This window comes from Pelodiscus sinensis, chromosome 31 (assembly GCF_052426305.1).
Source record: "Pelodiscus sinensis isolate ZL-2025 chromosome 31, ASM5242630v1, whole genome shotgun sequence".
Classification (NCBI taxonomy): domain Eukaryota; kingdom Metazoa; phylum Chordata; order Testudines; family Trionychidae; genus Pelodiscus; species Pelodiscus sinensis.
Genome location: NC_143082.1, coordinates 4,456,556 through 4,470,384, shown reverse-complemented (window position 1 = coordinate 4,470,384; position 13,829 = coordinate 4,456,556). Strand labels below are relative to the sequence as shown.

Genomic DNA, 13,829 nt, shown 5'->3' with positions numbered 1-13,829 from the left:
CTGCAACATCTCTGCTAGAGCCTGCATCGAGGACTGGGAGATTCGGTGCATGTAACGTACTGTACTTTAATAACCTTACTCTCAGGCTTTTCTTTCTTGTAATAATAAACCTTTAGATATAGATTCTAAAGGATTGGCCCAGCGTGATTTGTGGGTAAGGTCCAGAGGGTAAATTGACCAGGGATCTGTGGCTGGTTTCTTGGAACCGGACAGAACTTGTTCGGGGTAGGTGGGATTGGGTGCTAGGACCCCCCACCTGTGTATGAGGCCCGGGGCCATCTGGGGCACGGATACTGCTGGGGTGTCAGAGGGGTTTTGCTCGGGAGGCTTCAGGCAGGCAGCTGAAGCGCTCTGTGAGACTGGTTTTTGGCCTGTGTGGAGAGGTCGCCAGTCGGGGGCTGTAAGGAGCCCCGGATTTGAGCAATTCGCCCTGAGCGGACGCACTCAGCTGTGCCCAGACACGGCCTGGTCCGTCACAGTGCCCTTTTCCGGAAGGTCTTATTCCTACTTCAAAGAAGGAATAAGACCCTCCGGAAAAGGGCACTTTTTCCGGAGGATCGGGGCCAGTGTAGACGCTCTTTTCCGGCTTCTTTAAAAGCCGGAAAAAAGCGGCGGACATTTTTATTTAAATGCCGCGGGGGGTATTTAAATCCCCCGCGGATTTCCCTACGACGACTGGTGAAATTTACATGCCCCTTCCGGAAAAGGGGCCAGTGTAGACGTAGCCTCCCAGTCTCTGTAGCCTCTCCATCTGGGACCTGTTCCCAACCCCTGATCATGTTAGTTGCCCTCCCCTCTCCCAGCCTTTCTCTTCCCCTCTCCCAGCTCCTTTTCCCAGTCTCCCCCAGTTTTGTTCAATAAAGACAGAGTCAATGTTGGAAGAAACATTATCTTTATTTTGTACATCAGGAAGGGGGGCTAGGGAAGGGTAAGTGGAAGGAGGTGAGGGAGGAATGGGGTACGAGCCCCCGATGGGGAGGACTGGGCTGGCTCTGCGGGCTTCTGGGGGTGGAAGCTCTCCTGCAGCCCCCCAATTGCCTCCTCTCCCCAGATGGCAGCCTGCGGCAAGTGCTGCCGGGCTGATGGCCGAGTGCTGTGATGTGCCCAGTGTGGGCACTCCGGGCACTCCAAGCCAGGACTGGTTTCCAAGCGGGGCACCCCTGAGAACTGTCTGTCCGGGGTGGGGGTCGGGTCCCTTTAAGCGCAGCCCTCGGCTAGCCTGAGAGAGCATCTCCACGCTCTAAGTCCTCCTCTGATGCCCTGCCGGCACTGCTTCCGGCCATCCTTAAACCCTGTTCAGGGTCCACTCAATGTGGACATGCTAGTTCGAATTAGCAAAACGCTAATTCGAACTAGTTTTTAGTTCTAGACGCGTTAGTTCGAATTAGCTTAGTTCGAATTAACTAATTCGAACTAAGTTAGTTCGAACTAACTCTGTAGTGTAGACATACCCTATATGATTACCAGGAGAGTGACTCTCATAAGGTGGGTAGTGTAGACTAGGGATGTTAAGGACTAGTCGACGACTCGACTATCCGATTAGCAAATGCTGATCGGATAGTCGACAGGATAGTTGACTAGTCACTCCCCCCACCCTTGCTGCCTCTATCAGATAGAGGCAGGAAGAAGGGGGTACTTCAAAGCAGCCTCAAAAGAGGAGGTATTCAGATCTCGCGCAAAATGGAGTTTTTGTGCAAAACGGATCCGCCTACACCGCTTGTTTTTGCGCAAAAACCTCTTGTGCAAAAAGCTTCAGGCAGAGAATATGCTAATGACAGCGCAACACATGCTAATGAGCGCTTCATTAGCAAACTGTCTCTCAGCAAAAGCCTGCAATGTAGACATAGCCTCTGATTGACTTTCTTTCTCCCTTTTTTTCCTTCTTTTTCTTTCACTCCCCCCACCCCGCCATCCCATCTCTGTGCTATGTATTTGAACGCTGGACCCCTTAAATTCCATTCATCAGAAGTAGTGGGCTGTGCCCACGAAAGCTCAGGATGCCATCGACATGTTTTGTTCGTGTCTAAGGTGCTGCAGGACTATTTGTTGCTTTTTAAGTTTTTCCTGTTATAAACTCACTCGGCTCCCCCTCTGAAGCAAGTTAGGGGGTTCAGGGACAGGGGTAACTGGATGAGATGTTATGGCCAGTGTGGGCAGGCACTAGAGTGCACCTTCTTGTGACAATCCAATACCCCAATCCAGTCCCGTGTATCCCTGGGCTGGGAGGAGGCCCGTGAGGACTAGCCAGAGGCTGCACTGTTGTTCTGAGGGGATATCAACCGTGTTCAAGCACTCATCCCCCCGGCCTGTGCGTTGTCCCCACCTTCGGCCCCCGAGCTCTGAGAGCAGCCAGCGAGGGTGTGACCTCAGTTGGAAGCATCTAGGCAGGAGAGTAGCCTCCTCAAATGGAAGCTTCCTCCCCATCCCTGGAAAAATCAGGCCTTTTGTGGTTTTATAGCTAACCCAGAATTTAAAAGAAGAAGAAAGAAAACCAAGAGCGGTAAGTGTGGGGCTCAAACAGTCACCCAGGAGATTTCTGGAAATAGCCCAAACTCAACAATCTCGGCCTTCATCAGAGTCCATAATCCACCCAACAGGATCAGCAGGGGTGGGACGCAGGTGCAAGGCAGGGTCAGGAGCATTCAGGTCCCTCCTCCTACAAGACTAACCCAGCGGCAGGGACTCCAGCAGTCATGACTTGCTTACCCCTTGATCACCCGATCCCAGGGAACTCGGAAAGGCCTGTTTGGGTGGGAGTGGGGGGAGTGACATAAAACGGACCCGAGACTTCTGGGGCCAACCGGAATGATGGAGCCAAGGCCGATGAGACCCTAGTCCAATCTTTTGCAATTTGCATGTTTTGGAGACTGTCCGGGAACAGATCCCTTCCAAACAGCGAGGTCAATGCTGGAAAAACAAACAGCTTATTGGAAAGGGGGTGGTTTACTGGAAACCTGCTGTCACGTGATAGTGATCAATTGCTCAATGGTTAGCTGGCAACTGGTATCAAGCAGAGAGCCCGAGGCGGGTTCTGGGGCTGGTTTTGTTCAGCATCTTTATTCATGGCCTGGAGGAGAGGAGGGGTTGCTCCCTCAGCAAGTTCACAGGTGACACTAAGCTAGGAGAGAGGTAGCTACACTGGAGGGTCAAGATCAGGTACAGAGTGACCTAGACAATCAGAGGGTTGGGCCAAAAGAAATCTAATGAGGTTCAACAAGGACAAGTGCTGAGTCCAGCTTTTGTGACGGAAGAATCCCAAGCACGGCTACAGGCTGGGGACTGACTGGCTAAGCAGCAGCTCGGCAGAAAATGACCTGGCGGTTACAGAAGCTGGATATGAATCAACAGTGTCTAATGGCAGATTGGGGTGCATTGGTGGGAGCATTGCCAGCAGATCTAGGGAAGAGATTATTCCCCTTTATTCAGCACCAGTGAGGACGTATTTTGTGTTGCGTCCCGTGTTGGACCCCCCGCCACAGAACAGATGTGGATATGTTGGAGAGGCACCTACGGAGGGTAACAAAAATGATTAGTAGGATGGGGCACAGGACTTATCAGGAGAGTCTGCAGAAGAGAAGAGTGAGGGGGGATTTGAGAGCAGCCTTCAACTCCCTGGAGGAGTGGTCCAGAGAGGATGGAGAGAGGCTGTTCTCAGTGGTGACAGATGGCAGAATGAGGAGCAACGATTTCAGTTTGCAGTGGGGGAGGTCTAGGTTGGATACTAAGGGGAAATCCATTTCCCTAGGTGGGTGGGGAAGCACTGGGATGGGTTCCCTAGGGAGGGGATGGAATCTCCATCCCTAGAGGTTTTTAAGTCCTGGCTTGACAGAGCCTTGGCTGGGATGATTGAGTTGGGGTTGGTCCTGCTTTGAGCAGGGGGCTGGACTCAATGACTCCTGAGGTCTCTTCCAGTCAGATTCTAAGCCCCCAGCCAGGAAGCCGTATTCACAAATGACACACGTACGTCCCTAATCAGTACAGCTAGGAAGTGTAGAGAACCAAAAGGAGTTCAATTCCATCACCTGAAGGCAGAAAAGTAAAAACTGACACTTTTTAAAATGTATTTGTATGTGAGTTCAAGATTTCCAGATGCCAAGATGGGTGACAATGAGTCCCTGGTATCAAATGAGGATCTAGATTTAATAGGCATTCCAGAAACTTTATTGCTATCCAGTAGGGCCCCATACCCTCAGGATAGAAATTGTGTGGGAATGGCAGAATAGGTCATACTGCTGGGGAACATAATATAGGAACGGCCAGACTAGGTCAAACAAAGGTCCGTCTAGCCCAGTATCCTGTGTGCTGACAGTGGCCGATCTGTTGATAAAAGTCCCGTGCTTGAGCAAGAGCATAACAGGAGGAAAATTCTCCTAATCACCTGACCAGGAGGGTAATGGTGACTGTGAAATTTTTGTCATGTGTAGTAGGTGAATGCCTGGCTTAGCGAGGCAAACCCCAGTCCCACCCCTTCCACCAATGGCCCTGCCCCGTCTAAGCCCGCTTGGCCCCTGCCCAAAGCTAATGTCTCCCCTTCAGGGTCAGGCAGCTGCATGGTCCCTACTCCCTTCCCTGTCCCCATCCAGTCAGCCAGGCACCTATGGGGCCCAGCTTGCCTGGACGGCTGCAGCGTAGGCAGGACCATCTGGGCCTTTTTGGGAAGGCAGAGCCTTGCCTTGCCCACATAACCTGCCACCCATCATGCTTAGGTGGATTAAGGAGCTACAATAATTATGGAGGATTTCAAATAGCCCCATATTGACTGAGAAGATGCCGGAGCTGATGGAGTAGAATCCATTATCACAAATGGATTTAATGGTAGAGCAGCGATTTAGATATTGGCACAAAGAGGACGCTTATTAAGTTTGCAGATGATACCAAGCTGGGGGGAGGCGGATTTCCACTTGCTTTGGAGGACAGGGTCATAATTCAAAATGATCTGGACAAACTAGAGAAATGGTCTGAGGTAAACAGGGTGAAGTTTAATAAGGACAAAAGCAAAGTGCTCCACTTAGGAAGGACCAATCAATTTCATACATACAGGATGGGGAGTCCTGCAAAACCAGATCTAGTGCTCAGAGCAGACCACAAGCTAAATATGAGTCAACAGTGCGACACTGTTGCAAAAAAAGCAAACGTGATTCTGGGATTCATTACGAGGAGCGTTGTGAGCAAGACACGAGACGTCATCCTTCGCTCTACTGTGCACTGATTAGCCTTCAATTGGAGTATTGGATCCAGTTCTGGGCCCCACATTTCAAGAAAGATGTGGAGAAATGGGAGAGTAATGCCCATTGGAAAACACAGTCCCAACTACATGCAAAATGATGAGGTCAAAGTTCGCTGTTACCCTGCACCAATGTGGTGCGGGGAAGGTTTCTATGGAAACATCTAATCCCCCCCCCCCCCGTCACCTCCCTAACTGCCACCCTGTGCCCCACACAGACAGCCCCCCCGCTCTTCCCCACCCCTCCCCCGCCACCTCCCTAACTGCCACCCTGTGCCCCACACAGACAGCACCCCGCTCTTCCCCACCCCTCCCCCGCCACCTCCCTAACTGCCACCCTGTGCCCCACACAGACAGCCCCCCGCTCCTCCCCACCCCTCCCCCACCACCTCCCTAACTGCCACCCTGTGCCCCACACAGACAGCCCCCCGCTCCTCCCACCCCTCCCCTGCCACCTCCCTAACTGCCACCCTGTGCCCCACACAGACAGAGAATTTGATTTTCTTCCCGCACATCTGTCCAGGTGCCGCCCTATCGAATATCGAAAGGAGAATGTTTGCACGTTTGTGCGCTAATACTTTGGGCACTGTAAGAGCTACTGCAACCCAACATTGCGTGGGTAACCTTTCCTCCAGGGGAAGGTTTTAAGGTACTTTTGGACCCGATCGGGGTCCCGCCCAGCCCCCCCCCCCCGGCACCTGCAGCCCTGGGCGCGAGCTGAGGCACCCCTCCTGCATGTAGCTTCCCAGGACTCGCACCCTCCTACCCGTGAGGTTACATAACCGACCCTCTTCCCCCACCCCCGCCAGCACGCAGTGCCCCCACACCCATGTGCATGGCTCGGGCTCCCGCCCTGCCCCCCTGCAGAACCTGCAGCCCCAGGTGCGAGCTGGTGCGCCCTTCCTGCATGTAACCTCTCCTCCACCCGGGGTCGCTCCCCCCCTGCAACCCTCCTCCCTCCAGAAACCAAACCCAAAGCCGGCCAGCCTTTCTGCTCAGCTTGCTGGGCTTATCGGAGCAGAAGGAATCCGTGTGCCTGCAGCAGCGCAGGGCGGAGGGGCCAAGTTAAACCCTTGATGCATTACACCGCTGTGAAGCCAGCCGGCTGCTGTTCGTACTGTGAGTGGGGCTCTTCGGGGTCTGGTTCCAGCCATCGGGGTTAGATGTGAGCTCTGAGCTTTTGCTCTCCAAGGCAGGGCAGGTGGATCCCTGAGCCAACCTTGCAAAGAGAAGTCCCCTTGCTACTGGCCACATGATTGTACTGTTCTCCTGGGGGCTGACTGCTCAGTCCTGGGGGGAGGAGGGTCCTGCTGCTCTCAGAGGGCCAGGTGTGGGCCAGGAGTCATCAGCCCCCAGGGTCTGTGGCTCTGGGGGTCCCCTGGCTCAGGGTCCCCTCCCTTCCTAAATTTTCTAAATTTTGTTCCTCCAATTTCCTGAGCAAGGCCAGCTAAGTCCAGCTAGTAGAAAAATAAAGTCAGATTTTTTCACACAATGTACAGTCAACCTGTGGAACTCCTTGCCAGAGGATGTTGTGAAGGTCAAGACTATAACAAGGTTTTAAAAAAAGAGCTAGATAATTTCATGGAGAACAGATCCATGAATGGCTAGTAGCCAGGATGATCAAGGATGTAACTCTACTCTCTGGATTTCTCTAAATCTCTGACTGCCAGAAGCCAGGTCTGCATGATCACTCAATAAATTGCCCTGCTTTATCCACTTCCTCTCAATTATTTGGCATTGGCCACTATTGAAAGACAGGACACTAGGCACTAGACACAGTTGCAAAAAAATCAAACACGATTCTGGGATGCATTAACAGGAGTATTGTCATTCTTCCGCTCTACTCTGCACTGATTAGGCTCAGTTGGAGTATTGTATCCACTTCTGGGCACCACTTTTCAAGAAAGATGTGGAAAAATTGGAAAAGGTCCAGAAAAGAGCAACAAGAATGATTATAGGTCTAGAAAACATGACCTATGAGGGAAGGCTGAAAGAACTGAGCTTGTTTAGTTTAGAAAAGAGAAGACAGAAAGGGGACATAATAATAGTTTTCAAGTATCTAAAAAGGTGTTACAAGGATGAGGGAGAAAAATTGTTCTGCTTGGCTTCTGACGATAGGATAAGAAACAATGGACTTAAGTTGCAGGAAGAGAGGTATTGGATATTAGGAAAAACTTCCTAATGGTCGGAGGGAGGGGGTAAACACTGAAATAAATTGCCTAGGGAGGTTGTGGAATCTCCATCACAGGAGATAATTAAGAGCGGGTTGGATAAACATCAATCAGTGATGATCTAGACAATGCTTGGTCCTGCCAGGAGGGCAGGAGACTGGACTTGATGACCTCTCAAGATCTCTTCTGGTTTTATTGTTCTATGATTCTATGATGGACCATTGGTCCAACCCTGTATGACAGTTCTTGTGTTCTTATGTGCTGGATTTGCATCCTGTTCTCGTGGTGGGAAAAGAAGCTCACATGAAAATGCTTTTGCTCAGCTAATCCATGAGATCAATTTTAAACCCTGGTGTCTCCCTCCCCTCCCTCCTTCTGCCCCCCCCTCCCGCCGGCAACAAGGTGTCTCTGTTTCCAGAACAATCCTGTTAGCTCAAGATTTATCTGCCCTAGAGCTCCATTTTGGGAGGCTCCAACTTCTGACTCAACAGACAGACAAAACCTGTCTGCCAAGAAGGAGCAACCATTCTGGAGGAATTAGAGGCAGATCTTGGGAGAAGTCTTTGTGATGGACTGCCCCCTCCCCCCCATCCCATGCTATATGAAATGGACTCATGGACATGAATATGCATAACTCAAAGATTCTTGGGACAAATTGCCTCATGGAACCTGTCAATCTTAATGTCTTAATCTGCTGGGTCTGGATATCTGATTTTGGTGAATGGATCATTCTTGTGTGTGGATGGTATGGGGGTATGGAATGGTCTATGGGTTTTAAATGTGCAAAGGAAAGTCATCAAGGGTGTTTCCAATGCTGGGAATGTCTCAGTGTCTGGCCAATGCTATGTAAACAGCCCCTTGTGTCCTTTAACTCTGAACAGTGGTTGGTCCTAGGAAGTCATGTGACCTCCCTAACAGGTAAGGACTGGCCAGGTAACTTCCCATGTAAAAGTGGTCTCTATCAAACAATGGGAAGCTTAGGAGTGTCTGTCTTTGGCTGGTGTGGCACACCTGGAGGATACCTAAAGACCCTAGAGAAAAAGAGACTTCCCTGGTTTTGAAGGCATGGCTGGATCAAGAAGAGTTTTAGGGTGAGTTTGTAGTAAGTTTGTACTGAGGTTTTAGGGTAAGAATTGGTTAATTTTACTTTGTAATCTATTCTGCTCAGCCTGTCTTCACTTGCAACCACTTAAATCCTACAGCTTGTACTTAATAAAATCACTCATATTTACTATCAAGCCCAGTGTAAATAATTGGGGCTGGAGTGGGGTAGAAGGGGGAAATCAGTGTGCACATTCCTCCTTTCATTGTGAATATGGTTGCCAGATAGTTTTACAACAAATACCAAACATGGCAGGAAAAATTTGGTTGAGCTTCTGTTCATTTTGGGTTTTTTTACCAGACAGAAGCCGCAAATACCAGACTGCCTCAGCCAATACTGACAACCCTAGCAACCCTAACTATTAAAGGGGGCTTACCCGAAAAATTCATATGGGGTTCTGATCCCATTTGGGGAGTGATATCTCATGAAGCTGGGCCCCAAACTGCATTTTCCTTGGACCTGAAGAGTTTCAATGTCTGTTCTGGTCCTCAGAGGGGGCAGGAATCTCAGCTCTGTGCCAGGGGAGACCAGGGAGCTGGCCTAGCAGGAGCGAGAAGCCCTGGGGTGTCTTTGCCAGTGTAACCGCCTGGTTAAATGTAAGAACATAGGAACGGCCATACTGGGTCAGATCAAAGGTCCATCTAGCCCAGTGTCCTGTCTGCCGACAGTGGCCAATACCAGGTGCCCCACAGAGAAAGAACACAACAGGGAATCCTCACGTGATCCCTCTCCTGTCATCCATTTCCAGACAAACAGAGGCTAGGGACACCATTCCTACCCATCCTGGCTAATAGCCACTGATGAACCTAACCTTCATGAATCTATCTAGCTCTTTTTTTTGAACCCTGTTAAAGTCCTGGTCTTCACAACATCCTCTGGCAAGGAGTTCCCCAGGTTGACCGTGCGCTGAGTGACAAAAATCTTCCTTTTGTTTGTTCTAAACCTGTTGCCTATTCATTTCATTTGGGGACTCCTAGGGTATGTCTAGACTACATGCCTCTGGCGACAGAGGCATGTAGATTAGGCTACTCAGCATAGGGAAATGAAGCGGCGATTTAAATAATTGCTGCTTCATTTAAATTTAAATGGCTGCCGCACTGTGCCGATCAGCTGTTTGTCGGCTCAGCGCACTAGTCTGGACGCTCTGCAGTTGATATCAAAGGCATTTGTCAACCTCCTCGGTAAACCTCATCCCACGAGGCATACTGGGGAGGTTGACAAATGCTTTTGATGTCGACCGCGGAGTGTCCAGATTAGCGCGCTGAGCCGACAAACAGCTGATCGGCACAGCACGGCAGCCATTTAAATTTAAATGAAGCGGCTTCATTTCCCTATGCCCAGTAAACAAATCTATATGGCTCTGTCGACAGAGCCATGTAGTCTAGACACACCCCTAGGGTATGTCTACACTACCCCGCTAGTTCGAACTAGCGGGGTAATGTAGGCATACCACAATTGCAAATGAAGCCTGGGATTTGAATTTCCCAGGCTTCATTTGCATAAGCGGGGCGCCGCCATTTTTAAATCCCCGCTCGTTCGAACCCCGTGCCGCGCGGCTACACGCGGCACAAACTAGGTAGTTCGAACTAGGCTTCCTAGTTCGAACTACCGTTACTCCTCGTGGAATGAGGAGTAACGGTAGTTCGAACTAGGAAGCCTAGTCCGAACTACCTAGTTTGTGCCGCGTGTAGCCGCGCGGCACGGGGTTCGAACGAGAGGGGATTTAAAAATGGCGGCGCCCCGCTTATGCAAATGAAGCCCGGGAAATTCAAATCCCAGGCTTCATTTGCAATTGCGGTATGCCTACATTACCCCGCTAGTTCGAACTAGCGGGGTAGTGTAGACATACTCCTAGTTCTTATATTGTGGGAACAGGTAAATAACTTTTCCTTATTCACTTTTTCCACACCAGTCCTGGTTCTTGGTTCCCTATGGAGAACTGAACACGATGTGTTTTGATCCATTTCCCCAACATTAGATTTAAGCTCTGCCCATTCTAGGCTGGCACTAGACAGAGTAAATAACAGAGCAAATAGCAACAGAGAGACCAAATATCCCTTCCAGTTCATTCTACTAAAAATGCAAAGCTGGCTTGGCTCTTCCCCAAATGAAATAACTGCTCAGTGGGTTACAGAAAGTCTTTGTTTACATTGGACTCTGAATATAAATAACCCAGTGGGAACTGCCACTGCAACCCTCTTCACCATGGAGGGATCTGCTCTCTACCTAGTGGTGGTGTTCGGGTTCTGTCTCCCAGCTGTTTCTTGCGGCCAGCTGTAAGTACCTTCTGTGATTATGACCAGATGAGGATACGAGCCTAGGGTTTGTTAGATGCTTAGAGTGGAGCCTCCCCTTCATTTTTCTTCCCTTGTGGAGACTCTGTAGGACATGGGAGCCCGTTTCCGAAACTCTCTTTCTCATTTCCTCTGATCTTTGCCACCCATGTCCATTCTAAAATGGTTTCAGGACTGTAGAAACTTTTTAACCTGAAAAGTGGAACACTAGGGTTACATTTCTATACACTAAGGCTAAGACAGGGTTTCCCGACCTATGGGTCACCATTACATTTCAAAAGGGTCGCCAAGTGTCTCTCCAGGTGGCTCTGCTCTCCCTCCTCCCCCATTTTTGAATTGCCTTGGGTCACCAAGTCTTCCTGAATTGTCAAAATGGATCCCTATTGGGAACCGCTAGGCTAAGACAACACTCCCATTGGGCAGAATTCTGCTCTAACTTATCTGAGACCTTTGAGAAACAGAATATCTTACTGTCCCTGTATAAAACTATGGTACGCCCACATCTTGAATACTGTGTACAGACGTGGTCTCCTCACCTCAAAGAAGATATTTTGGCCTTGGAAAGGGTTCACAAAAGGGCATCTAAAATGATCAGAGGTTTGGAACAGGTCCCATATGAGGGGAGACTAAAGCGACTGAGACTTTTCAGTTTGGAAAAGAGGAGACAAAGGGGGGATATGATAGAGGTCTATAAAATCATGAGTGGTGTGGAGAGGGTGAATAAAGAAAAGTTCTTCATTAGTTCCCATAATATTAGGACTAGGACACCCAATGAAATTAATGGGTAGCAGGTTTAAAACTAATAAGCGAAAGTTCTTCTTCACACAGCGCGTAGTCAACCTGTGGAACTCCTTGCCAGAGAAGGCTGTGAAGGCTAGTACTATAACAGAGTTTAAAGAGAAGCTAGATAAATTCATGAAGGTTAGGTCCATAAAAGGCTATTAGCCAGGGGGTAGGAACGGTGTCCCTGGCCTTTGTTTGTCAGAGGCTGGAGACGGATGGCACGATTCAAATCGCTTGATCATCGTCTTCAGTCCACCCCCTCTGGGGCACCTGGTGTTGGCCACTGTCGGCAGACAGGATACTGGGCTAGATGGACCTTTGGTCTGTCCCAGTACGGCCATTCTTATGTTCTTATGTTTGTCCCGCCTGTGTTTTGCTGCGTATTGGGCTGCCTCTGTTTGCCATCCTTGCCCGTCAACTGCCCTTCGCTCCTAATCTTCCCATTTCCTGTTGAGATGTTTGATGTTATCGGAACAGTCCGCTTCCACCTTACTCACGGTTGTCGTCTTGTTCTTCTTGCCTGTTCTGGTTTCCAATGAATGGCAGTATTTGGGGTCCGCAGGAGCTGAAAAGCAGGCTCAAAATGTACTTACATAGGCACCCCCAGAGTCTCTCCCCCCTCTTCCAGCTAGCTGGGAGGGAATCATTCCTTCAGAACTGGCTTACGTCAGTGAACTTTTCCCCCCATTCCTAGCACATGCCCCAGACACTGATGTCTTCTTTTGTAGATTATTTATGAGTGGATGTCTTGTCTAGTAATCTTTCTAACTTCTTCATTCATATTCCTACCTCTGTATGTTATTCTCAATATTCTTTTCAGACATGCGTGATTAAATGCATCCAACTTTTGCATCTCTTTCTTGGAATGTTGCCGTGTCTCACTGCTATATAGAATTGTAGGAGACTAGAATTGGAAGGGACTGCGAGAGATCATCAAGTCCAGGCCCCTGCCCTCATGGCAGGACCAAGCACCATTCTAGATCATCCCTGCTAGATGTCTGTCTAACCTACTCTTAAATATCTCCAGTGTCTGAGATTCCACAACCTCCCTAGGCAACTTCTTCCAGTGTTTAATCACCCTGGGTATGTCTACACTACCCTCCTAGTTCGCACTAGGAGGGTAATGTAGGCATACCGCACTTGCAAATGAAGCCCAGGATTTGAATTTCCCGGGCTTCATTTGCATAAGCGGGGAGCCGTCATTTTTAAAACCCCGCTTGTTCGAACCCCGTGCAGCGCGGCTACACGGGGCTCGAACTAGGTAGTTCGGACTAGGATTCCTATTCCGAACTACCGGTACACCTCGTTTCAATATCTGAGATTTGGTGAGAGGATTATTCTAGGAGAGGGTGGGTGAGATTCTGTGGCCTGCATTGTACAGGGGGTCAGACTAGATGATCATAATGGTCCCTTCAGACCTTAAAGTCTATGAGTTGGGCAGGAGGGGAGGTGCTGATCAGTGATGAAGGGGCAAGTGGCAGGCTGGGGGAAGCAGGTGCCTCAGCTAGAGTTAAAAATGTAGCCAATGAATAACTGTCCTAGATACACCCTGATCACCCCAAGTGTCCTGCGGTTGGAGAGCGAAGAGAAGATTGTGGTGGAAGCTCATGGCCTCACCACTGAAACCAAGGTGGACATCATGGTCCAGGACTTCCCACACAAGCGCCACATTTTACACAAGAACAAAATCAATCTAACCGCTGAAAATGGGATGATGGGCACAGCCATCATAAAGGTGGGTAAAAAATCCAACCACGCAAATCGCAAGATAGGTGTCAACGGTGCCAACCCCCAGTATTCAAACCTCATACGTCAGGCATCGCAAAGTCACAAGGGTGACTTAAAAATCACCCTGTCCGCACCCACCCCTCCTTTTGTTTCTGGTTTCTGGGCCTTTTGGGGGCTCTCAGGCCATATTTTCCAGTCTTTCTCTGCAACTATGAGAACGTCTTTGTTTTAAAAGAAGAAAGCCGAGATTTGCCCCCAATGGCCTGATTGGAGGAGCTAGAAATATTGACGATTGTGAGAAACTCAGAGCAGTCATGAGCCACACTGAAGTTTGGGGGTAATTTCCATCGAAAGAGGGGAGAAAAGAAATCACTTAGCCAGTTGGTTCAAATCCTGCTCTCATCCTTATTCCTGTAGGCCAGGCCTGCACAACATACGGCCCGTGGGCTGCATGTGGCCCATGACCAGGGCCGGATTAAGGGGCAGGCTAGCCGGGCAGCTGCCTGGGGTGCCAACCTATGGGGGGG

General features: G+C 49.7%; 1 protein-coding gene across 3 annotated transcripts in view; it reads left to right on the top strand.

Annotated features, from left to right (window-relative positions):
* Nucleotides 1–10,615: 10,615 nt before the first annotated feature.
* The window catches only part of LOC102456878 (complement C3), a 93,876-nt gene continuing 90,662 nt past the window's right edge, over nt 10,616–13,829 (top strand). For all 3 annotated transcript variants that reach the window (XM_075902307.2, XM_075902306.2, XM_089774859.1), the window contains exons 1-2: nt 10,616–10,773; nt 13,117–13,309. In XM_075902307.2, coding sequence (XP_075758422.2) covers nt 10,703–10,773; nt 13,117–13,309 — 264 coding nt within the window. In that variant the 5' untranslated portion in view covers nt 10,616–10,702. The remainder of the gene's footprint in view (nt 10,774–13,116; nt 13,310–13,829) is intronic.